Source organism: Schistocerca nitens, chromosome 3 (assembly GCF_023898315.1).
Source record: "Schistocerca nitens isolate TAMUIC-IGC-003100 chromosome 3, iqSchNite1.1, whole genome shotgun sequence".
Lineage (NCBI taxonomy): Eukaryota > Metazoa > Arthropoda > Insecta > Orthoptera > Acrididae > Schistocerca > Schistocerca nitens.
Genome location: NC_064616.1, coordinates 808,153,706 through 808,181,147, shown reverse-complemented (window position 1 = coordinate 808,181,147; position 27,442 = coordinate 808,153,706). Strand labels below are relative to the sequence as shown.

General features: G+C 39.9%; 1 protein-coding gene across 3 annotated transcripts in view; it reads left to right on the top strand.

Annotated features, from left to right (window-relative positions):
• Positions 1–27,442, top strand: part of LOC126248838 (tyrosine-protein phosphatase 99A-like) — a 482,348-nt gene that overhangs the window by 334,651 nt on the left and 120,255 nt on the right. For all 3 annotated transcript variants that reach the window (XM_049950255.1, XM_049950254.1, XM_049950256.1), the window contains one exon: positions 10,849–11,123. In XM_049950255.1, the coding sequence (XP_049806212.1) occupies positions 10,849–11,123 (275 nt within the window). The remainder of the gene's footprint in view (positions 1–10,848; positions 11,124–27,442) is intronic.

The window sequence follows — 27,442 nt, the reverse complement described above, 5'->3', positions numbered from 1 at the left end:
ACCGGGTGAAGACTGGAGTCCCCACACTTATGAATACAAGGCCACTCTGTTTAAAACAGTGCTATTTCATTTGCATCACCCCTAGCATACAATACTGCTTTAAAAAGAAGTGATTTAGTAATTAGAAAGAGCTAGTGCTTATTTTTCAATCGGTCGCTGCACACACTACACACAATACACACGCAATGTTTCATAACACTATGCACTTTATGAGATTATGTCAACCATTTTGTGCACTACAACTTTCGATTTGCTAGCCTGAAAAACTGAGTAGGCATCCCTCTGTAATGAGAGAGATGTTTAACTCAGAAAGAGGCTAAGGTGTTAGTATGATAATTGCATAGCTTTGGGAGTAAGTTTTTCCATATAAGGAGAAAAAAATAAGTATAGTGTGAAAGTGTAATGTGGAATGTTAGATGTTCTGTTATAATTATTATTATTTGTGTTACATTTTACACCAAACCTCTACTCTCTGTGATCTAAGTAATCCTTCAGTGCACAGAATGTTAGGGTTAAAAGGTTTTTTTAACTACCTTTTTAAATTAGTTTGTTTTAGCAATTTTTTTAATATCCTTGGGAATTTATTGTACAGTTTCATTCTTTGGTGGAAAATTCTGTTTAAAGCTTTATGTTTATACTTTCTTGCTAAATGTAAATTCAGTGTAAATCTTGTTCCATGGTCACAGACAGAGCTGTTTTTGCTGTAATTATTTATGTTATTTTTGATGTGTAGAACTATTTGGTAGAGGTATTCACATGGTGCACTTACAATCTCCAGTGTTTTTGAACAGATCTTTACAATGAGCTCAACTACTATTTTTATTGTTATTCTTATGGCCCTTTCTTGCTGTCTCACAGCTGTGGCCAATCATGACACTGGAACAGCTCAACGAAGTGCATATTGGTGCCACAGGTCAGGGAAGCTACCTTGTCCAGGTCACCACCAATGTCACGTGTCCCATCCCTGTCCAGACTGTTCCCTGCTCCACTCACTATCACTACATGGTCTTTTAAAAAACACTTACATAAAAAGTCCACTATCTTAGCTGTGCATTTGTTTTGAAAATGCTGGTGGCATGGTACATTGCAGCTAAACTTCCGTGTAACTGAGGGTCTATACATCACCCATGGCCACTGTCTTGCAGCAGCACTTCCTTCTTCCTAACACTTTGCACATTCCTACACTTCTTAACATCGGATGAAGTGTGGTGCACATTTTTTAGTCCTGCCTGAGGCTCTTCTCTTCTTAATTCTCTAGTGGTAGATACTGGTTTTTATGGTTGATAATAAAACTATCAGATTGCATTCTCTTTCTATCTTCTTACCAAAAGCCAGTTTCCAGTCAGCTTCCTCCCCTCTGTCTCCCTTGATCCTGATGAATTCCTTCCTTGCTTTCTCCAACCATGCCTGAAGAGCACAGGTTTTGTTTTCCTTTTCCTCAATCAAACTATTCTTACAGCATACTCTGCAATTCCAAGAGAGAGCCTCTTTTGTTTTCCCAACATTCTCCCTACTTCAGTCCCCACTCCCAAGTGAAAATGTTTCATATAAGACTGGCAACAAAACTAATCTCTGTAAACATTTATGTTAATATTATAAGACAATTCTCTTGGGGTAGAGCCCAATCAATCTTTAGCAAATTAGTAAGAAATTGAAATATTAGAGAAAAAAGAAATAATTATGTAACACAATACTAATGCAGGTGGTAGCTAAATAGGGCAATGTAGCATTGCATGTTACTGTAGACATCAGCCAGCATTTGCACACAGTTTCATCTGGTACACATGTTCTTTCAGCATACTCCAAAGGAAAAAACTTCAGAGACAGATTTGGGAAATAGTCCTAACCTCCTTCAAATAATAAATTTACCCTGACTTAGAAGAAGGATGTTATGTGTGCCATGTTGTGAGCAGACATGTGACAAGTTTCGCCACCTTGTTGGAAGTAGCCCTCCGTCTGATTGATGAATGCATCAGAAATTTGCATGTACACATCTGTCCACAATGTTCTTCATGAGACTAGTGGAGTAAGAATGTATGACCATCATACTGTACAACTTGCACCAAGTGTTATTGCCCCAATTTAATTCTCACAACAAAAAGGAGTGATATAGATATTAGAGTCAATGGTGTTGAGAAACAGTTGAAATTACTAAAATTGAATAAAGCTCTAGGGCCTGATGAAGTTCAACAGCCTGATGATGGAATCCCTACAGGTTCTGTCTAAAATCTGTGACTGAGTTAGGCCCTCTTGTAACCATAGTCTACTGCAGATCCCCTTAACAAAAAACTACACCCAGTAGTTGGAAGGGCACACACTTCAAACATGTTTACAAGAAGATCAGCAGAAGCGATGCATAAAACATGCTTCCATTATCCTTGACATCCATTTTTGTAGAATTGTAGAACATATCCTCAGCTCAAACATAATGAGGCATCTCGAACAGAATGACCTCTTCCTTACCAACCAGAATGAATTTTGAAATCATCGATCATGTGAAACCCAACTCGCACTTTTGTCAAGTGAAACCCTGAAAACCATGGATCAAGGCAGTCAAGTAGATGCAGTATCTCTCAGTTTCTAGAAAGCATTTGACACCGTACCACATTTACACTTATTGTCAATAGTACACTTGTATTGGGTATCCTGCAAAATTAGTGACTGGAATGAACCAATGAGCCTTTTTTGGTAGGAAGGACACAACATGTTATCTCACTCAGAGAATAAACAACAGATGTAGAAGTAAATTCAGGTGTGCCCCAGGGAAGTGTATTGGTACTTTGCTGTTGATGTAGTATATTAATGACCTTGTGGACAATATAAATAGTAACCCTCAAATTGTACGCAGATGGTGCAGTATCTGTAATCAAGTACTGTCTGAAAGAAGCTTCATAACCATTTGAACCAACTCTCGATAAGATTCAAAAGTGGTGCAAAGATTGCCAACCCACTTTCAATTTTCAGAAATGTAAAAATGTGCACATGGAAGAGTGTCACAGAGACACTGAGGAAAGTGAACTGGCACTTTTTTCACATGAAACCCTGAAGCCGTGGATCAAAGCAGTAAAATAGATGCAGTATTTCTCAGTTTCTAAAAAGCATTTGACTCAGTACCATATTTGCACTTATCATCAATAGTACAATTGTATTGAAGATAGATGCAAACTATCCGTAGAAATTCTATGGACAGTTTCAAGGAACACCTTTAAATGATGAATCTAGGAATATGCTACAACCCCCTATGTGTAGCTCCACTAGGAATCGTGAAAGCAAGATTAGATTAATTGCATCAAACACAAAGGCATTTAAACAGCCACTCCTCCTGCACTCCAACACGAATAGAATGGGAAGAGGTCCCAATAACTGGTGCAATGAAAAGCACCCTTTGCCATGCACTTCATAGTGGTTTGCAGACTATGGTTGTAGATGTAGATGTAGGTAAGATTTTTCATAACGGTTGCTTGGGTACCCGGTTGCCATGTCTGCATGTTTTAGAAACTGATACATTCAAATAAATGACTGACCATGTTAACTATGTCATGTATGAGTACAACATACCCCTTTATTTTCAGCTGAATGTGTGACATATCATCACTTTACTTAGATACCTAAATAAACTTGGTTGTTTTTAGCTGTCTTTAATATTAACCCACCGAACACTGATAACTGTAAATAATTGGGTCACCAGCCACACAATAAATGTTGACCCTGTGAGTTAAGGGTAGTTCACTAACTGTGACTCATCAGCCCTTGTGACTACACATTTCCTGAAAGCCAGCATCCGTTCAAAGGATAAACAAGCTGTAGGGATACCAGTGCTAGAAAATGCACGACAATAAACTGAATTAACTGAACAGCTCTTCTGTTCATTTACATCTATTATGCACTGATATTAAAGAACACACTGAAATGCAGCAACAACACAAAATACCAGAAAGCACTTCACAGAAAGTAAAAACTCATTATTAATAAGGATATATCAATATATAATAACAATGAAGCTTTGTTATTAAATTTGAATTCAAAGCTACTGTATTATATAGTTGCCCAGCAATTCCTGTCTTTATATCATAACTTAGTTAATTGCTAAAACTTCACTAAGTTTCAGTAACACCATTAGTAACTCATAGATTCTCTTGGAAACTGATCACAGTAACAGAAAACCATGGATCCTTGAGTCATTTACTGAACATAGTTCCTTCCTCTTATCCATAAACTACCCACCAAATGATGAGTAGGAAACTCATCAAAATGTTGTGACAACTGAATGCCAGAACTCAGCTGAGAACCCGAGAAAATTCCATTAATGAAAATTGCTGAGAAAGCCTACATTCCCAGGTAACTATGGATTCCATTCAGCACTATACCATGAGTCTACTTTTCACCACTCAAGGTAGGGTTCTGCACCCTATTCCATTTTGCAGCACTCCTATTTCAACATTAATATCTCTCATCACACTCCACATTCACCAGTCCACCCTTGAGTGATCAACCACAGACTAACACCAACTGAGTCGAACTCATTTTCTGCTCCAGTACACAAACACACATTCTTGGTCGCTCTTTTGACTGGTTTTCTTGTAAACATCCATAGAGACGTGATCACATCGTTCATGCAGCTCCCTTTTGGCCAGTGTTGCAGGTGCAGGATTTTGTGCACTAGCTTACCTCTCGATTATATCCCATAAATGTGGATGGGATTCATGTTGGGCAATCTGGGTGGCCAAATCATTAGCTCTAACTGTCCAGAATGTTCTTTGAATCAGTTGCAAACAATTGTTGCTTGGTGACATTGTGGATTGTCATCCATAACAATTCCATTGTTGTTTGACCCCTCCTCCATTTACCGAACATGACCTGGTCTCCATAAACTGATGGTATGATGGTTGATTTCTTCCATATTTAGTTCTGAAGTTTCACTAAGTCTGCAGGCTTCAATAAACCATTTCACACACAGTGACTTCCCTTTGAGGAACAGGCATTTTTGTAGAATATACTTCACAGTATCTCATCCATCTATAGGGTACATGAAACACACAGACACAATGTAATTAAAAACGTAAATAATCACTGAGTACTTAGTACAAATCAGATGAGAAGATTGACTTTGTATCACATTTTTTGAAATTGTAAAGAGCATTAATGGATTTCCTGTATAATAGACAATAATTTGGGGACACCTATGAGAAATTACATAGTACAGTGAAGTGTGAACTTTCATATGCACCCTCATTACCTCTGTGCCAACAGGACATAAAACTGAAACTGCGTTATACTAAATAAAAATTACCAAACTGTCATGAACCATTTTTTTTTATTGAAAAATAGAATATCTACATATAATTCCCCTACTTTCAGTTGGTGTAGATTTCTGAGTAGCTTCTTATCTTTATAGCTCCTACTGCTCTCCTATTTTATTTCAGTTCTTAGTGATATTTTTGTAAGAAACTTATGCACCATAAATCTCAACTGTGTAAGTAATTTCTTATGATATTGAGACAATCACATAAAGTTAACAGCACAAAAGAACTGAAATTTACAATAAAAAAAACTTATTTAATTTGCTTGTTTTATATATATATATATATATATATATATATATATATATATATATATATATATATATATAAAACAGAGGGAAACATTCCACGTGGAAAAAATATATCTAAAAAGAAAGATGATGAGACTTACCAAACAAAAGCGCTGGCAGGTCGATAGACACACAAACAAACTCCCTCAAAACCCACATCCTTTCGTCTTTCCCTCTCCTTCCCTCTTTCCTGATGAGGCAACAGTTTGTTGCGAAAGCTTGAATTTGTGTTTGTTTGTGTGTCTATCGACCTGCCAGCGCTTTTGTTTGGTAAGTCTCATCATCTTTCTTTTTATAAGTTGTTTTAATTGTAAATTTCAGTTCTTTTGTGCTGTTAACTTTATTTGATTGTCTCAATGTCTATGCTGTTTAATCACTAACAGCTGAAAAACTATTTAAGCACTGCAGTTGTCATTGTAACCAGAAACGAAAACCTTATGCATCATCATATGACTAGGAAACTCACCGTTATAAATTTTTGCCTAGAAATAAACAATGAAGTAATAGTTGCCAAGACACAACAGATTTGCGGAAGTTACAACCCACTGGCAAGTGAAACATAAACCATTAAAAGGAGCCCTACAGTAGAATGATTGACGGATGGTAGCATTTTTAATGCATGCTAGAAGATGATACTACTTTTAACGCATGATAGGGTTAAATTTTATTTTACAGGTCCGTCTTGATCACATAAATTTTTTTACATTTCACTATGACCGGTTTCAGCTACTGCTATCTTCAGATCATAAAATATTCAGATGTAGAATATTTTATGATCTGAAGATGGCAGCAGCCAAAACCGGTCATAGTGAAATGTAAAAATTTATGTGATCAAGACGAACCTGTAAAATAAAGTGCCAAAAATATGACCATGGACTCATTTTCAAACTTTATGGCTTCAATTGATAAATAGGATTAAATACAGTAGTCTGTGCAGAGTAACATCACAAAAAAGTTCATCTAGCTGATCATTTGTACATTTTGTTTACCATCTAAAGTCGTCAGACTAATGACAGATTTTTTTAAAAAAGATGTTTTTCCTTTCTGCAGATATTGTGCTAATCTTTTCTTCTCTACATTGCTACTATATGTAACACCCTCTGCAATTATGTTTAGCATATTCTGAAACTTGCAGTCCCCCTACAATATTTCCTCTCAACTCGTCTTTCCAGCCACAAATCCCTCTTATCCCACTAATCTACTTCTTCTTATGGAAATGGTTTTCAGAAGTCTGTTTTCCTCAATTCTCCTACCCAAATACTCTTCATTTTGTACTTTATGTAGCTACTTAATTTTTAGTACCCTATTGTATTTAAAAGACTTGCAATTTCTTCTTCTCTTCTACTTTCACAGTCTGAATGTCACTTCCATACAATGCTATGCTTATGTGAAAACTGAATATATATATAAAGAAAGCATTCTTTGCCAGAATCATTCTACTTCTGATATCTTTCTTGCTACAGCAGTCTAGTGTAATCTCAGAGTACAGATAAGATAAACTCTGTCTTACATTTGTTATCCATCAGTACTTGTCATCGTATCGTACTACTTCATATCACAAAGATTTCACTGTGTTCCTTGATTGGTCGAGTTTCCTACCACCATTTTCAAGAAGAGCTGCTAATACTGATCACCACTACTGAGTGCTCCGTAACAGTTTTTGCTTTGGAAAAAGTTTAATATTATTCAGACAGAATTGTTTTTGTGATTTCTGGGTGTTCGGATAAGTAAATACATGTTTTGCCAGACCCCAAAAACAATCATTATATGCAGAACATCGGGGAGATTTTACTTCTAACAGTTGTGGATGTAGAGCTTTGTGTTCATGGCAATACCAACATTATACAAAGTTGGACATACATTTAGGTACCACAAGCTACTTCCTGTTGTATAATGAATCGATGTTCCCCCCTAAAGTAGAAACACTGACTTAACAAAAAAATATATGGTTCAGTTATTTTTCATTGTATGTAAATTTTGATTGTCTGTTTACATTTTCTTGCCTTGATTCACATGCCAGTAAGAAACTGAAATACTTAGTACATATTTTGCCATAGCTTTTTTATCACAAGATACCTTTTTATTGTAACTAATAATTATTTTTAGTGTTTCATCCTAGTGTCCATGCCATAATAATGACACAGAGATGTAATAAGGTTTAATATTTACTTTAAATGTAACACCATTATATCAGTTTCACAGATCACATTAACTAGTAGTACACCAAAGGTACCAGACATAAACTGCAATGATCATACATTAAATGGTATACAATTCATTGAGGCCCAGCTGTTAAAATGGTGTCAACACATTGAAAAATTAATTGAAAAGGCCAGTTCAGCATGTCTGCCACTTGGAAGTTTCTCCCAAGTCAGAGAAAATAATGTTACCTTGTTTTGCCTACTTTCTCTCCCTGTTGTCTTACAGAATTAGCTTTTGAAGCAAGTCAGCTGGTGTAAAGAAACAGTGAGCGCTAAGAGTATTGTGTAAAGTAGATAACTGCACTTTTTTCAAAGACCTCTTCAGATAGCTTCAAATTCTTTCTTTCAGTTTCCAGCACATTTACTGCTTAATGGTATCAGGGACAAATAGTGCAAATCAGTTTCAGATTAATTCTAATGTTCAAATTAATACACGAAACAAAAATAGTTTTCAGGTAGACAATGCCTCCTTGTGTAAGTCTCCAGTGGGATTTCTGTATTCAGTGAGTTTTCATCAGATATAAAGCAAATAACTGAGAATCCCTGCAGAGCAAATAAAAAGAAAGGACTAACAAATTAAGATAATATTTAGTAGTCACTCTTTGTACAAGTTATATTATTAACTGCAGTGACTGAAAATTCCCATTAATTGTGAGACAAGTGACAATGTTCATTGTAAATAGGCTTCTATTGTAACAGCATGCAGATAAGTGTTGCTATCAAGTAGTAGTAGTAGTAGTAGTTGTTGTTGTTGTTGTAGAAGAAGGAAAGGATCAGCTACTCATTGCATCTGAAGAACAGTAAATTCTTCAAACTAGTAGCTTACTTGCTCCTTTATTAGATTTATTTACATTGCGCATAATTACAATTAGGATCATAGTTAATTGTTAACACAGCCTATACAATTAGTTGCTAACAGACCTATTAAAGTACATGTTGACTCCAGCTACATGCTTGAAGGTTTTCCCTCATGGTAGACCACAGAACAATGAATGACAGTTGCTTATTGTCACAGGAAACCTTAATGCATTTCACATCATGACAGGGTTACACACACAGAAAAATTTTACTGAATACGTCTCCAGGCATGAAAGTTGGCAGTCATATTATTTATTTTACTATGAACAATGTAGGAAAAGATTGATTGCAACCTATTGTAAAGAAGATGTGTCAAGTTGCACACAGATATGATTAAAAAATGCTCACATGTAGCTTTCAGCCACAGCCTTCATCAGTAAACACACACACACACACACACACACACACACTCTCTCTCTCTCTCTCTCTCTCTCTCTCTCTCTCTCTCTCTCTCTCTCTCTCACACACACACACACACACACACACACACACACACACAAAAACCACGCGTCTCATACACACAGGGCCGTCAACTCCAGCATCTCGGGCCGAAATGCTGGAGTTGGCATTTGTGTGTGTGTGTGTGTGTGTGTGTGTGTGTGTCTAAACTGATGAAGATTGTGTCCGAAAGCTGCATGTGAGTGTCTTTTTAATCGTGTCTACGTCAACTTGACGTGTCTCCTTTACAGTAAGTAGCAATCTGTCTTTTCCTGCATTGTTGATATTCATACCTGAAGTTCCCATTGTTTTATTTTACTATGAGTTGTGTTGGTTGCAGTTAGCAGTAGAGTTACTTACTGTTATTTTTATTTTGTAGAATAAGCCTCTGCTTGCATGACACATCAGAAATATTGGCCTATGGCACACTATACTAACAAAATTGTCTTATTATCTGTGCTACCTTGATAGTTGTGCATTGTAAGCAATGGACCTCATTTAAAATGTTCTCTCTCTCTCTCTCTCTCTCTCTCTCTCTCTCTCTCTCTCTCATTCACAATGTAATGACCATTTAAAAGTTGAAAAATATTTATATAGTACAGAAACTGAACCTTTTTTCCTGTCAGACCTTGCAGTTCTTGGTGTTTAATGATAAGGAAGCATAAGATTATTCGCTTCAAATCCAAATATTAGTGTGCTCAGTATTCTTCTTCACAGAAAACAGCACTGTCAATCCCACAGTGTATTGTACCCCTTCATTCATTGTATTTACTCATATTCTTTCCAATTTCTCTCAATCAGTGCTTCGCAGTACCCTTTGGACTTTTTACTTTTGTTGATTTTACATCAAAATACATCATTGCAGCAGATTTTGTCATAATGATACTGATACAAATATGATACAAGTTAGTACAAAAGGCCTGGATTTCTTCTATAAATGACTCAGAATAGATTCTTCATCAGTCACGCTAATATAATTTTCTCAGGATTGGGTAAACTTAGTCATGCTGATGAATGATACAGTCGTGTACCATTTCAAACCCAAGGAAACATATTGGATAGAGCAGAAAGAAGTCAAAATTTATGTACCATATGTAAATTTGTAGAAACTGAATACTGCAAAACACACTCTGAGACTTCATTGCAGGCAAAATAGTTATAGTTTTGTGATTAAAATAACTCATCATTTGTATGCAGTTCCATCTGTCATATCTAAGGTGTTCTTGAAATCTGGTAGACTTGAGCTTTCTATTATCAAACTTCATTAATATTCAGCACTATTGTGTCTGATTGATTCATGTATAAGTTAACATGTCCAAATGTGTTGTGTAAACAATATTTTATGTTGTGTACCAATCTAGCTTTACTTTGCATATTAACTTTTTGAGACAATAAAACACTATTCAGCAATATCATGGTATGCAAATTATTATTGCCAAAAATACTTTTCAGTTTTATTTGGAAGAATTTTCATACAATTAATTCAATAACTTGATAAATGTGTTTCTTATGTTTTTCTTTTTATATTAGATGCATTATGGAGTAAAATGTGATGGCATGCTCAGGTAGCTACATGCTAATCCATAATGGTCATTTGCTTTCTGTGTGTTCTAAAACTTCTTTAAGTAATATTAAAATGTGGAACATCTCATATTATTTGATAGCAATGTAAATAAAGAAACTAGTAGTGTGAATTTAATTTTTATTGATGAGATATATAAGACTTCAGTATGTCATGATAAACAATTTCTTTCTTTACAGAAAATGTTTCCATGTCAATTATTATTATCTTGATGATCCTCCTCGAATAAATGCTCCCACACTCGTGGACTGGGATTCCCAGACAGAGCAGAAAACTGCTGTGCCCATTGAATTATTTGCCAAACATGTTATAAGTCTGCATGCTGATGGTGACATCGGGTTCAGCAAAGAGTATGAAGCTATACAGGCATCGTCAACCCAGGAAGAATATACATCAGAACATTCTCTTCATCCTGACAACAAGCAAAAGAACAGATATCTCAACATATTGGCATGTGAGTCAAACAAGTACAATCTCTAGAGTAGCATGTCTTATGTTGTAATATATTTAAGTATTCTGCCGGCTGCGGTGGTCTCGTGGTTCTAGGCGCTCAGTCCAGAACCACGCGACTGCTACGGTCGCAGGTTCGAATCCTGCCTCGGGCATGGATGTGTGTGATATCCTTAGGTTAGTTAGGTTTAAGTAGTTCTAAGTTCTAGGGGACTGATGACCACAGATGTTAAGTCCCATAGTGCTCAGAACCATTTGAACCATTTAAGTATTCTTCACAAAAAAATTGTGTGTGTGTGTGTGTGTGTGTGTGTGTGTGTGTGTGTGTGTGTGTGTGTGTGTGTTTTAAAGAGATCAGGCACATTTTCTCTACTGTTTCTGCAGATATTCGCAATTAAATCTGTTATCCATTATGGATGAGGAACACTGTGACTGTGACTGTGACTGTGACGAATAAAGGTTACTTGAAATTACTGCAACCAGTTACCTTTTATTTTGTTCTTCAATTTTTCTATTATTCCAGTACTGATTTTGAACACCTAGCGATTCATCATCAGATGGTCCATGTATTAATTTTCTGCAGCAGTGTGGGAGTCATGCAGAGTGATTACGAGGGTCATTTGAAAAGTTCTCAGAGCAGAATAGAAAAAAGTACTTACATCACTGAAACTTTTTTAAAATTTTTCAATGTAGTCACCTTGTAGATTAATGCACTTAGTCCAACAATGTTCCAGTGCCTTGATCTCACCTCGAAAATAAGTTTACTCCAGGCCTGCAAAATAGTTGTCAGTTCCGGCTATCAATTCTTCATTTGAAGTGAATCTTCATCCACCAAGAAATATTTTCAGTTTTGGGAAGAGATGGAAGTCTGAGGGAGCCACACCAGGTGAATAAGGCGGGTGTGGCAACTATTCATACTGTGTAATTTTGCCATGGCGATGGCTTATGTATGCGGGTGTGCATTGTCTTGATGGAAGATGACTTTCTTCCTTGTTAAACCTGGCCGTTTTTCATGCATCTTTTGTTGCAATTTGTCTGCGAGGTTAGCATAGCATTCTCCAGTAATTGTTTGCCCAGTGGGGAGATAATCTACAAACAGAATCCCCTTCACATTTCAGAACACTGATGCCATGCCCTTTCCCGCCAAAGGAATTGTCTTTGCCTTCTGTGGTGGCAAAGAATCAGCATGTTTCCACTGCTTTGACTTTTGTTTTGTCTCTGGGGTAGAGTAATGCACCCAAGTTTCATCTGTGGCCACAGATCAACACAAAAAATCTTGTTCGTTCCTCCTAAAACGGGCCAAACAGCATTCCGATATGTCCATTCTCATGCATTTTTGATCCAGCGTCAAGAGTCACGACACCCATCTTGCAGATGATTTTTTCATTCCTAATTCATCAGCTAAAATGTTATATAACCTTTCAGATGACATCTGGCAAGTGTGAGCAATTTCGCACACTTCCAACCGGTGATCCTCCATGACCATTTTGTGCACTTTTGCAAAGATTTGTGGAGTAGTGACACATCTTGGCTGACCACTGCACGGATCATCATCTAAGCTCTCCCAGCCAAATTTGAATTCGTGAAGGAGCAGTGTCGCCCAGTCTATTCTGGAAATCGGCATGAATGTCCTTTGGTTTCATACCTTTCTTTACAAAGTACTTAACCACTGCTCGAATCTTGATTTTTTTTTTTTTTTTTTCCCATGTTCGCAAATCACTACGTGGGAACAACAACAGAGCAACGTCACTGCCACAGCTCTCTTCCAAGAGCACTGACATGGCATTTGTTTACAGGCAACAGTCCAATGAATATCACTTGAACAACTAGTTGTGCTAGCGCTGATCTCTTGTGTCAATTCCGAGAACTTTTCAAACCACCCTCATAGTATCCGTTGGTTGGATGTAGGTGTACACAATATTCTGAAAAACATACAGAGATTTTTCCAGTGAGGTTAACAGGTAATACGTTCCACATTTTTACTGTCCCTGTTAATTCATATTGACAAAACGAATATTGCACTAGACTAGTTTGGGGCCATTCTATTGAATGGCCACCTAAAATTTGATTTTGAAAACCATTTTGTCCATAATAGGAAACAAACTGTTGCCTTACATCAACAATGGGCATCACATGAAAGATCTGATTAGAACTATTTGTTTGGACTGACTACAGCTACACACTGCAAAAAAGAAATTGCAGATATCTGCCAAAACACCAGAGAAAATTTGCCTGGTGACTCTAAGGAGAGACATTGTGTATATATCATGAGGAGAAAGTAAAGTTCTGTGTACTGACTTGGCAGAAAATCCTAAGAAATTCTGGACTTATGTCAAAGCGGTAGGTGGATCAAAACAAAATGTCCAGACACTCTGTGACCAAAATGGTATTGAAACAGAGGATGACAGACTAAAGGCCGAAATACTAAATGTCTTTTTTCCAAAGCTGTTTCACAGAGGAAGACTGCGCTGTAGTTCCTTCTCTAGATTGTCACACAGATGAAAAAATGGTAGATATCGAAATAGACGACAGAGGGATAGAGAAACAATTAAAATCGCTCAAAAGAGGAAAGGCCGCTGGACCTGATGGGATACCAGTTCTATTTTACACAGAGTACGCGAAGGAACTTGCCCCCCTTCTTGCAGCGGTGTACCGTAGGTCTCTAGAAGAGCATAGCGTTCCAAAGGATTGGAAAAGGGCACAGGTCATCCCCGTTTTCAAGAAGGGACGTCAAACAGATGTGCAGAACTATAGACCTATATCTCTAACGTCGATCAGTTGTAGAATTTTCGAACACGTATTATGTTCGAGTATAATGACTTTCCTGGAGACTAGAAATCTACTCTGTAGGAATCAGCATGGGTTTCGAAAAAGACGGTCGTGTGAAACCCAGCTCGCGCTATTCGTCCTCGAGACTCAGAGGGCCATAGACACGGGTTCACAGGTAGATGCCATGTTTCTTGACTTCCGCAAGGCGTTCGATACAGTTCCCCACAGTCGTTTAATGAACAAAGTAAGAGCATATGGACTATCAGACCAATTGTGTGATTGGATTGAGGAGTTCCTAGATAATAGAACGCAGCATGTCATTCTCAATGGAGAGAAGTCTTCCCAAGTAAGAGTGATTTCAGGTGTGCCACAGGGGAGTGTCATGGGACCGTTGCTGTTCACAATATACATAAATGACCTGGTGGATGACATCGGAAGTTCACTGAGGCTTTTTGCAGATGATGCTGTAGTGTATTGAGAGGTTGTAACAATGGAAAATTGTACTGAAATGCAGGACGATCTGCAGCGAATTGACGCATGGTGCAGGGAATGGCAATTGAATCTCAATGTAGACAAGTGTAATGTGCTGCGAATACATAGAAAGAAAGAGCCCTTATCATTTAGCTACAAAATAGCAGGTCAGCAACTGGAAGCAGTTAATTCGATAAATTATCTGGGAGTACGCATTAGGAGTGATTTAAAATGGAATGATCATATGAAGTTGATCGTCGGTAAAGCAGATGCCAGACTGAGATTCATTGGAAGAATCCTAAGGAAATGCAATCCGAAAACAAAGGGAGTAGGTTACAGTACGCTTGTTCGCCCACTGCTTGAATACTGCTCAGCGGTGTGGGATCCGTACCAGATAGGGTTGATAGAAGAGATAGAGAAGATCCAACGGAGAGCAGCGCGCTTCGTTACAGGATCATTTAGTAATCGCGAAAGCGTTACGGAGATGATAGGTAAACTCCAGTGGAAGACTCTGCAGGAGAGACGCTCAGTAGCTCGGTACGGGCTTTTGTTAAAGTTTCGAGAACATGCCTTCACCAAAGAGTCCAGCAGTATATTGCTCCCTCCTACATATATCTCGCAAAGAGACCATGAGGATAAAATCAGAGCGATTAGAGCCCACACAGAAGCATACAGACAATCCTTCTTTCCACGAACAATACGAGACTGGAATAGAAGGGAGAACCGATAGAGGTACTCAGGGTACACTCCGCCACACACCGTCAGGTGGCTTGCGGAGTATGGATGTAGATGTAGATGTAGCTGTGTTACACAGACCTGTCTAATAATGTGTAGACCCAGTTTCCCTGATGAAGGTGCAGATGCCCATGGCAGGGACATCATGAGACTTCAGAAGTATTGGAGTATCATCTTAGTCCATGACTGCCCAACTACTACTCATAACTTGTGAAGATTGGTCAGGGCTGCATCCGCATGTGATGGTATTTAAGATGAACCAATAGGATTGGATTCATATGACACAGGCAATGACACAAGTCCTCTTGTGTCTGTGGAGTGTTCCTCAAATCCTTCAGTGACAATTTGAGAATAATAAGATGATGCATTGTGTTGCAGAAGATGAAGGTCACCTGTGGCCTGTGTATGTGAACATACAAAAGCACTTGATCAGACAGTAGGTTCCTGTGTGGGCAGTGGCAGTGCCATGATTCCTATCTCATCTCCAATGAGATATGTCACCTCTTACAATACTTGTACCCAATCATCAGTTTGTGCCATTGTGTCTGATGGCTCAGCAATCCAGAATTTTTGTTCCATGGTTTGAGTGCTGAATTGCAATATTACTCTGACAAGGCTATTTTCTGAGACCAGTGGTGTGCAGTGAACAAACGGACACATGTAGGGCAGTGGCTCCTGTAATTCATGACATGTTTATGGTTTCGGATGGTGAAGTTGCTTGCTGCTAGTTGTTGTCCAGCAGTGAACTGGCCAGTGCCTGTCTGCATTGTCGTAAATCTACACTCCTGGAAATGGAAAAAAGAACACATTGACACCGGTGTGTCAGACCCACCATACTTGCTCCGGACACTGTGAGAGGGCTGTACAAGCAATGATCACACGCACGGCACAGCGGACACACCAGGAACCGCGGTGTTGGCCGTCGAATGGTGCTAGCTGCGCAGCATTTGTGCACCGCCGCCGTCAGTGTCAGCCAGTTTGCCGTGGCATACGGAGCTCCATCGCAGTCTTTAACACTGGTAGCATGCCGCGACAGCGTGGATGTGAACCGTATGTGCAGTTGACGGACTTTGAGCGAGGGCGTATAGTGGGCATGCGGGAGGCCGGGTGGACGTACCGCCGAATTGCTCAACACGTGGGGCGTGAGGTCTCCACAGTACATCGATGTTGTCGCCAGTGGTCGGCGGAAGGTGCACGTGCCCGTCGACCTGGGACCGGACCGCAGCGACGCACGGATGCACGCCAAGACCGTAGGATCCTACGCAGTGCCGTAGGGGACCGCACCGCCATTTCCCAGCAAATTAGGGACACTGTTGCTCCTGGGGTATCGGCGAGGACCATTCGCAACCGTCTCCATGAAGCTGGGCTACGGTCCCGCACACCGTTAGGCCGTCTTCCGCTCACGCCCCAACATCGTGCAGCCCGCCTCCAGTGGTGTCGCGACAGGCGTGAATGGAGGGACGAATGGAGACGTGTCGTCTTCAGCGATGAGAGTCGCTTCTGCCTTGGTGCCAATGATGGTCGTATGCGTGTTTGGCGCCGTGCAGGTGAGCGCCACAATCAGGACTGCATACGACCGAGGCACACAGGGCCAACACCCGGCATCATGGTGTGGGGAGCGATCTCCTACACTGGCCGTACACCACTGGTGATCGTCGAGGGGACACTGAATAGTGCACGGTACATCCAAACCGTGATCGAACCCATCGTTCTACCATTCCTAGACCGGCAAGGGAACTTGCTGTTCCAACAGGACAATGCACGTCCGCATGTATCCCGTGCCACCCAACGTGCTCTAGAAGGTGTAAGTCAACTACCCTGGCCAGCAAGATCTCCGGATCTGTCCCCCATTGAGCATGTTTGGGACTGGATGAAGCGTCGTCTCACGCGGTCTGCACGTCCAGCACGAACGCTGGTCCAACTGAGGCGCCAGGTGGAAATGGCATGGCAAGCCGTTCCACAGGACTACATCCAGCATCTCTACGATCGTCTCCATGGGAGAATAGCAGCCTGCATTGCTGCGAAAGGTGGATATACACTGTACTAGTGCCAACATTGTGCATGCTCTGTTGCCTGTGTCTATGTGCCTGTGGTTCTGTCAGTGTGACCATGTGATGTATCTGACTCCAGGAATGTGTCAATAAAGTTGCCCCTTCCTGGGACAATGAATTCACGGTGTTCTTATTTCAATTTCCAGGAGTGTATATTCAACAATAGTATCTGCCATCAACTCAGTGATGCTGACAGCAGCTGATGCTGGCAACAATGATTTTTACAAATTCAGTGTTCTTTCACATGAAGAAGACAGTGCTTAATTGATCTTGAAGACAGAAAATCATGTGGCAGAGTATCACATGACATGCATGAGGCACCCATGAACTGGTCATCAACAGATGCTCTTGTTTTGTGCATCTTACCTGTCATATGCTCAATAGTGGTTCTGTAGGAGATGATATTCCAGTCTGAGGATATACCTAACTATTCTATTCATGGCATCAATGAAAGTGCTCGCTCTCCAATACATCTCTCTCTAATTCAGTTGTTCATGTGTGTATGTTTGGGATCCATTAACCATAATTTCAAAGGTTGTTAGGCTACATCTGTCTCTTGCCACATTACAATCTCAGTATCCTTTTTTGGGTGGTGTTGAATCATATAATTTTTTCAGAAGGACATTATTGCCAACCTCAATAGTTAAAATTATTTATTAATGAAGTCTGTGATTGCAGTTTTGGCCTGTGGCCATTTTCAAGGGGAACATTGCAAGAATTTTGTACTTTAAAATGTATGTAAATATAAAAATATCAGTGAATGAACACACATTGTCATCACAAGACTCATTTCCATGTCCATGCCATGTATTCATTGTCTGATATTTTGAAATTTTTGCAATGCTACACTTGAAAATGGCCAAAGTCCAAAACTGTCATTGTAGACTCGATTAATAGATTATTTTAACAATTGAGAGTGTTAGTGATGTTTCTTCAAAAATTACTGTCTGACTTTTCCTTACTGTGTAGATATTTAGATCGAAACTGCTTTCTGTGAACCACTTACATGTCAGGTTCATTATTGTTAAAAAAAAAAACTTCTGTTTCAGTGTCTTGGGCAATGACTAAAGTCATTAGAGTCATACCACAAGCCAGTTCCTGACATGGGGAGATGATTAATGAAAGCTGTTTGAAGCAGAGCCTAAAAATGAAGTCTTGAGGAACTGCGTTTTTAATTTTTCCCAATTTTGAATTGAGTGTCACAATTCTGCCTGTTGGGGCACCTTTTTTGGTTTTGTACAACAGCCAAACTAAGAGAAGAGCATGTTCTTTGTACCCCACTGCTATTGTTTCTTTTCAAGATTGTGGGTCGTAGTAAAAGTCCTGTGACCATGACCAACCAGAGATTGAATTCCAATCATTTGGATTATTAAACTTAATCAAATGAACATATTCAGAGAATCATGTACATTATCTTCCACAAGGTGAATCCTGTTTATTGCACTGAAAGATACTACACGGATGTAAGAGCCTGTGCTTCTGTGAATGATGGACATTAAAATATTATTTCTGAATACATTTTATGCTATGCCAAGTGAAAACTTGCTGATTACATGAGCCCCATAGCAACCGTCCTCTAGACTAGCATATTCATTTGGTTGTCATACTGAGAAGGTCCATCTGTTAGCATAATAAACACACTTTCATGCTGATCTGCATGATAATGTTCTTTAGCAGTTTTCCTTGCACAGTTTAGAAATTATAAAATTTCCTTTCATTTCTGCCTTGAATACAGATTGGAAAAATAACATAAAACATTTAAAACACGCACTATGTTTCATTCTCAGCTTACCTTTCACATACAGATAGTAATGTAAATGTAGGATCTTAATAAACAGACACTTCACACAAGGATAAGACACTTTATAGGTGTCCACAACAGGAGAAATAAGTATTCTCTCATAATATACTATTATTATCCCGTGAATTCTTGCACTGTGGCAGATCGGAATGCACTGTCTGCTGGAGTATGTGGTCTTTCCAGTGTTTGTCATTCATGATGTTGTCAATGGATAGCTGTGGAGTGACCTGTGATCTGTCACTACACCACACCCCCACAAGGAAAAGAAACTGAAGAGAACTAACTTGAACTATGAAATGACTGCTGGCTCAAAACAGAAACACACTTTTCATCCGTAACAAGTTTCTGTTGTGGTTGGATGTTGGTGGATCAGCTGGTGCTGCGAGGTGACTGCTGACTCTGGGTTGGCACTGGCCAGTCAGTTTACAGTTGGACAGCACTGCTCTGTTTGATATTACAGTGCTGCTGATTGTGGAATGGCAGATGTTATGCATTCAGTGGTAGCCTGCATTACAGTGCCTTTTTCTGCATGAAGGTAGACTGGCTTGTCCCAGTAGATGGACACTACTGTGTTTAGCCCTTTAATATGTGGACTGTTTGGACATTGGCAGCGGCCTTGCCACAGTGGATACACCAGTTCCCGTGAGATCACCGAAGTTAAGCGCTGTTCGGCATGGCCGGCACTTGGATGGGTGACCATCCAGCCACCATGTGCTGTTGCACTCAGCCGTGTGATGCCAATTGAGGAGCTACACGACCAAATAGTAACGGCTTCGGTCAAGAATACAATCATACCAATCGGGAGAGCAGTGTGCTGACCCCACGCCCCTCCTATCCACATCCTCCTCTGAGGATGACACGGTGGTCGGATGGTCCCGGTAGGCCACTCGTGGCCTGAAGACGGAGTGCTTAACTGTTTGGACATTGGTAGGGTGGTTCCAGTCATATGCACAGTGGGCCATATCAGTCGAAAACACTTTTTTGTTGCCATGTCATTGAAGATAAAAGTAACCTGTTTTTTGTGCCATGATGCAAAGATATATCATACACCAGTTTCACTGGGGAGGCCTGCAGGTCTTTGTTTAATGTGCTACACAATCCATCAGTAGCACATTGTAGTAGCCTTCAAGGAATGGTGTAGGTGCTCCACAATTCCACTTGCAACTGCATGGTGTGGTGAAGTCCTTGTCACATGTATTCCATAAAGTTGGGGCACTGTATGAAATATTTCTGCCTGCCACTGCTGACCCTGGTCGGAAGTCACAGCCAAAACATGAAATCCGGCCGCGGGTGAACCCATATGCCTTATTCTCAGCAGTTTGTGTTTTCACAGGGAATACCTCTGACTACCTGCTGTCTCTTTTGATCAGGCAGTACAGTTAGTTACACATGGCTGGTAGTGGTCCTACCAATCCACGTGGACATGTGAGAATTATGCTTCTGGATGTAAATACTTGAGAGTGGAGCTCATACGTGATGTGTTACTTTGCACTTCAGCAGGGAATGCAGGCCTGAGTTCATGTATGGCAGTCCTGTATACCATACCATGGATAATGCTGTATTACTAATACCCCTGTATTTCAGATTCCTGGTTCGCTGAGCCCATGTAATGTGCTGAAAACGTGTGATCATAAAAGGGCAGGCATTTACAGCTGCTGTTGGCCTGCTGACTTGCCACAGTATATCATTTCCTCTATGCCTGGCACTGACATGTGGCACAAGTTCAGGGCAGTCTTGCCTATCAGCAGGTCATTTAACTCCTCATTGTCATTCTGTGCTGCTGTGAAATCCACAAGTGTGGAAATGCTGTTCGCTGTAGACAAAGCATCAGCAGTTCCATTTTTTGAACTGCTAACATGCTGAATGTTGTGACCAGATGAAACTACTTTCATCCAGCCACAACTGTGGGTTCTTTTATCTCTCTGGAAGAAGGCACATCAAACTAGAACACTTGAAATATTACTTCACTTTATAAATCAGTAAAAAATTTACTTAACTTTGAACACTTCCTTGCCACAGGAGTGCTGAATAATTTAGAACTGTCATTGACTAGCAAAGCAACACTTGATGCATTAATTAACAAACTGTTTTCTGGCAGTACAATGGTCAACATTAACAACACTACAAGTTCATCTGAAACTTTAACTACTCATTGGTCCTAGATGGTGTTGGTGTCTACTGTTGCTGAGGTCTCAAACTGGCTTGAGCTCTTGCATTCTCAATATTGTATTGACCTCAACATGAGAGAACTTCTGTTGCTGAGAGGGATGCATTGTCTTCTGGAGCACCTCTCAAGTGTCATTGTGGACTGCATTGAGCCCTCAATAGCTTCTGTGGTATCAGTTCACATTGGCAGTGCGGCATAAGGAGGCCAAGAAAATCACTAGTGGGAAATCGGCAATCAAATGCAGATGGATAGTGTGGCTTGCATGAGGCTTCTAATGCTGCCTGCAGTTACAACAGGTGTGCAACCAGACACTTTGGGGCTCTTAAGGATGGCAAGGACAGCCCAGAATGGTGCCTGCACATTAGCAGCTCAGGATAAAAACCAATGGTAAAAATTTATCACCACCAGGTACCGATGCGTTTGGCACACCTTTTTTTGGGCCAGATAAGATGTAAATGGAGTTATACACTCTGCTAGTGGATACATACCAGTCAAGGAAAACCTAATATCCCAGGACTGGCACTTTGTTAGCACCAATGACACATTTAGTCAGATTTATGAGGAATCTGTAGAACCCTAGGAAAACTATGCCTAGATGTCTTCTGAGTTATTCTGAGGATGATAATGCCACCAACACATCATCTGTGTATGCAAAGCAGAAGTCTAATCACTGCAAAACTTCATCAAACAAGGCACTGAAAAGTCAGTGCCTTGTTCTGTAGGTGATACAACATGTATGGGAAATCAGATGCTTTTAAAACAAGCCATACCAGTTGTCGAGATATGTGCAAATGCCAATATGCTTAAAGCAGAAATAAGAATGACAAAGGCAGTAATAGACTTTACAGGGAAAAATTCAATAGAACCAGAATAAATGTTAAGAATCGGCTCCATCAGTCAGTGGATTACTACCGACTAGCAGTATTCATGTAGAGTGCAATATTGCTGTTTTTTGATGTCCTCTTTTGCTGCAAGTATATGATATAGGCTTTTACTAGGTTTAACATCAGTAAAATGGTGAACCTAGTGAGTCTACATGGAAAATCTCTGCTGCAGTGCACAGGGAACCAGTCGGAACTTGTCCGCATGTTGAGTCCTCTGTAGTCATCCCAGAGGAGCCAGCCATCTGGTTTCTTTGGTACCAGATGAAGGGGAGAAGCCCAGAGTCTTTCTGAAGATAGTGCTGTGTCTGCTTGTATCATTTCATCAAATTCTGCTTTTACAATACAGGGGTTGTTGAGGGCCGGCTGTCTGAGCTGTAGGAAAAAATGAGGACCAGGCAGGGTCCTGATGTGATGCGGTGTTGACTAGCAGGTCATGTGATTGATGCAAACCTGTTAAACAGGTGCACCAGTGGTAGTGGCATGATGGTGAAGTGTGATGATGGATAACTGCACTGTCTGGTCTGGCATGCAACCTTCAATGACATGACCTAATCTAAAGTGGTATCATTCCTTACATCGAGGATGATGTCACAGAAGGATAGGAAATATAGCCTGATAATAGTGTGTCATGTCTGCAACTATAATTTGCAGTCCACTGACCTCCATAAACCTATGTTCACATTTAGAATCTGGTGTCTGTATGTAACTACAAGTGAACCATTTGCAGCTGCTAAGTCATAATTACATATGGTCACGGTTGTCACAGCAGGTGCCCGGGAAACGCACACATAGCTGACTGGGTACCCATCAGAAACTCAGCTTAGTGTTTCTGTGTGTTACCACTAAATATCTCGATAGCTGCCTGAGCTGTTGCGGCTGGCAGAATTTCCCAGGGGGTGTGGGAGGCTGCCGTTCATGTTCCCCACCCAAGAAAACAGTGATCTGCACCTAAGCACTCTGTCACCAAAACTACACTGGTAAAAACACTGATTCCTATCAGGCAAGTGTTAGGAGCACACACTACATCATCCATGTAATAGCATGTGGTCTTGTTATTTGTATACCGAGAGCTGCAATTTGCTCTGTCAACTCTTTGAGATGAGAGATGATGTCATCCTCCATGTCTCTGGTGGTCATTAAACACCCATGGATCAGCATCCTCAGATACTGTGTCTGTGACATCTGCAGCTTGCTTGAGTTTGCCTCTTACATTACCAACAGCATGGTGTGATGCCTCTCCAGCAAGAGATCCATCCATATGGACCCTAGGAGAGGATTCAGTGAGTCTGGTCCAGTCTAAGTGCAGAGGTCTCACAGGAACTGTGATGCCTTCCTGTCGCCATTTTCCTCCCTGTGCAACAGTTGTCTCAAGCATTGCTGTAAGGGGGGGGGGGGGGAAGGGGGGGGGGGAAGGAACTGAATGAGCTCACCTTTTAGTAAGTGCGTGTATTTGTGATAACACCACTAACATCACTGGAAGAGTAGCTGTCTAGTAGTGCCACTGAAAGTGCATTTTCTGTGGAATCTAATATTTTCACAGGCTTTAATGTGTGTGTGAGCCAAAGGGTTGGACAGTTTGTCAAAGGGCTGGTGCTTTAAATGCCACAGAGTTCACTTGACACCACTGGCACAATCCCATGGTTGATGACAGGTAATAATTTGTCATCCTTGTGACTGTAGGCAGTCAGAGGCAGACTCATGTATGGGGTGCAGGTAGAACTACTGTTGTACATTAGCAGGCATCTTGAAGGTGATGCCAGGGTGCCTGGACACACATTTTCAAGGCTGCACAACTGTAACAGCTCTTTTAATTGTCCTGGAGGTGGTCCGTCTCTGTTGCCACCAGTGTTCGCAACTGCTCCTGGTGTCACTGTTGCAGCAAGGTCAGCTCATCCATGTGTTACCATTGCTCATATCACAATAGTTGCTGCTGTTGTTCTGTCACTTGTTTTGGGTGTCATGATTGTTGCTGTAGTTGTTACATTTGTTCTTGTTGCTGTTGTTTTAACTGTTCCCTCATACTTCTGTCAGGGTCACCACTTTGTAGGTACTTAACCCTTCTATGCACTCTGGCCACAATTGTGTACATTAACTTTTACTGTGGCTTAGCTGCAGTTGAAGTGATTTTTTTCCAATGGAAACCTGAGGTACACATTTGTGGATATTCAACCTTTTCATCATGCAAAAGTGTTGCCAACTGTTGGGAATCACTATGAAAATACCAGCAAGTCACTGTTGCAGTGCGCAACAGCTCATGACTACCAGAATACATGGATGTGGTTGGTTCACTATACTCTAATGTATAATTGAATATTGTTATTGTTCCAGAATGTGGCTAAGCCATGTCTCCGCAATATCCTTTCTTTCAGGAGTGCTAGTTCTGCAAGGTTCGCAGGAGAGCTTCTGTAAAGTTTGGAAGATAGGAGACGAGGTACTGGCAGAAGTAAAGCTGTGAGTACCGGGCGTGAGTCGTGCTTCGGTAGCTCAGTTGGTAGAGCACTTGCCCGCGAAAGGCAAAGGTCCCGAGTTCGAGTCTCGGTCGGGCACACAGTTTTAATCTGCCAGGAGGTTTCATTGTTATTGTTATTTTGCATGGTAATTACTGAATAATCATTTTACAATTTATTGCAATAAATGATATTTTGTAATTAGTGTACAAAGTATGTTTTGGAAATAGGTACATATTTTTGTATAAATCTTGCATCTAAAATCATTAAAAACTCACCTAAGACCATTACCACACAAGGAAAAATTTTCCTTCCACCAGAAAAATTCAGATCTGAAAGAGATAATAGTTGGTACATTTTATGTGAAGATAAGATTCTTCATTGGTTTGGACAACAATAAGGTAATGACAGCTATTACATAATTTATCATCATCATCCTGCTAGTTGTTTTCCCTAACACACCTCTGAAAATCACACACTCTCCAGTGCTCATGCTGTGGCAGGTAGCGATGTACTGTCTACTGGAGGGTGCAACCTTTCCAATTTTGGTTGCTCATGGCATTGCCAACAAATAGGTATGGAATGACCTGCAAGCTGAGATCACTACGCCAGTCATGATGATATTGTAACTAATGTCTGCAAGTATGATTATGTTCTATTGCATACCCATAGATGAATAGAAGGAAATGTATGACTGTTATGGTGTTATTGCATATTATTGCTGTATTATTGTTGCTCTTTCATGTTAATGCTGTTATGATGATGGCGAACGAGTTTTCGCCAATGTTGACTGGTGGTCAATGCTAAATAGAAACATACAAATCACAGCAGGTTTGTCAGTAACGTCGATAAGGTGCTGGCTGCATGGTCTGGATCTGCAATGACTAAAATAATTAGAAGTCATTGGTAAAAAATGATATATATTGTACTTAACTGGTTGTACAGGATTTTTCTTGGCTGCATACATATAATTATAAACAGATAGCTATTTAGGCCTCAATTAGGCCATACGCTACTAAGCACCTTGTTAGAGGTTGCTTCCTATCAGCTGAAGGCTATGCTACTTTACTGCTTGACGTCTGTAGCAAGAGTGGATGAGAGCTCGCTAGAAACTTGATACAAGCCATGGAGCAGTGCTAGCGGTGCTGGTCGTGACTCGCAGGTCGATAACTGCAACCCCTAACAAGTGTGGTATCGAACGTTGATACCACAAATGTGATCTGGAAAGCTCCTGGCATGGAGTTGTGACCAGCATTCTTAATGGTCAGTTTGGGTTTCTAGCACATCTACTGGAGATTTTAGAGTTTCAATGCTGAATAAAATAATAGCACAATTTTCTTCAGAACTTTTATGATGTAATTTCTTGTTGCATTATGCTATATATTCTAAAACAGTAAAGCTCAATATGAAGTTGTCTTTTAGAGCATTGAGAAAAGTCAGCAAATTTATTGGCACTTTTGTATCGTGCTCCCATTAAAATTAACTGTACGATTAAGAAAAAAGTGCAAATAGGCACACACTCTGAGTGTTCTGTACAAGCTTAGTTATGTATATAGCTAGGTCATCTTTAGGTTTCAATGAGTGAGTTTGTGGCGATCATAATATGTGATGCAAATGGCCGTATCTTTTTAATGTATTGTCTTTACTTACTTTACTTTACATGTGGCAAGGGCCTTATCAACCATACACCTGCTCTATGAGCCTCTTCCACTTCTGCCTGTCCAATGACCTGTTTGTCCAATTGCTGTTGCTGCTCATCCTAGTTGTGTCCTCCCAAGTGTTATCCCGCCATCTGATTCTAGCTCTCCCTCTTCCTCTCGTTCCATCTATTGTTCTGCTGAATGCCATTCTAGGTAGTCTATTCTCTGTCATTCTTGCTATATGGCCTGCCCAATTCAACCTTCTCCTCTTGAGCACTTCGACGATGTTATGGTGTTTGTACAGCCCTCTTAATTCTTCATTTCATCTTATTCTACATTCCATGTTATTTTCATCACATACAGGTCCAAAAATTTTCCTTAGTACTTTTCGTTCAAATATTAATAGCTTTTCTTCATCTTTCTTTCTAAATATTAATGTTTCACATCCATATAACATCACAGGTATAATGGTCGATTGATATAAGCAGATTTTGAAGTTACTGCTAAGTGATATTTTTCTTAGAATTTTGATGAAACTGTTGCTTTTGATAAATGGGCATCTATTTCTATACCTGTACTGTTGTTATTACTAAAAAGACTTCCTATGTACTTGAAGTGATCAACAGTCTTGAAATTGAATCCATCTACAGTCATAGGTGCATCTTTTCTTGTTTTCTTACTTATGGGCAGGTATTCTGTCTTTTCTTCATTATCATGTAATCCTGTTTTCTCAGCAATTTTGTAGTAATTTTGCATCATTCTGATTAATTCTCTTTTGGAACTACTTATTAGTGCTACATCATCTGCATAGGAAAGTCTTGTAATGTTCCCTTGTGGACTGGTTTTAGAAAATTCTCTATTGATCTTCTCTAGGACAAGGTTAAATAAAATAGGTGAAAAGGCATCCCCTTGTCTCAGTCCAGTGTACACCTTAAAATCGTCAGTGTCTCTTACTGGTGTCTTTATGCGGCCTAAAGTTTCATCTATACACGTTTTAACTAATCTGATTAATTTTGAAGGTATTTTAAATTCCTTCATTGTATTTAGGAGTGTCTGTCAGTGTATGCTATCATAGGCCTTTTTTAAAATCTACGAATAATATGTGGACATCTACACTGAATGCATTGTCTTAGAATCTTAAATTTTTTATACCATCAAGGGATCGTAGATCTTAACATTTGACAAATTTCAGCATGATACCTCTACCTATTCCTGAAAGAAGGGGATCAAAACAGACAGCAAAGTGATCCTATAAGGGTTCTGTTTTTACTGACTGAGGTACAGAACCATCAAAATGAAGATCAGCTTTAAATAACTAGATAACAATGCAACAGCCAGAAAATATTGTCTCCCTCATT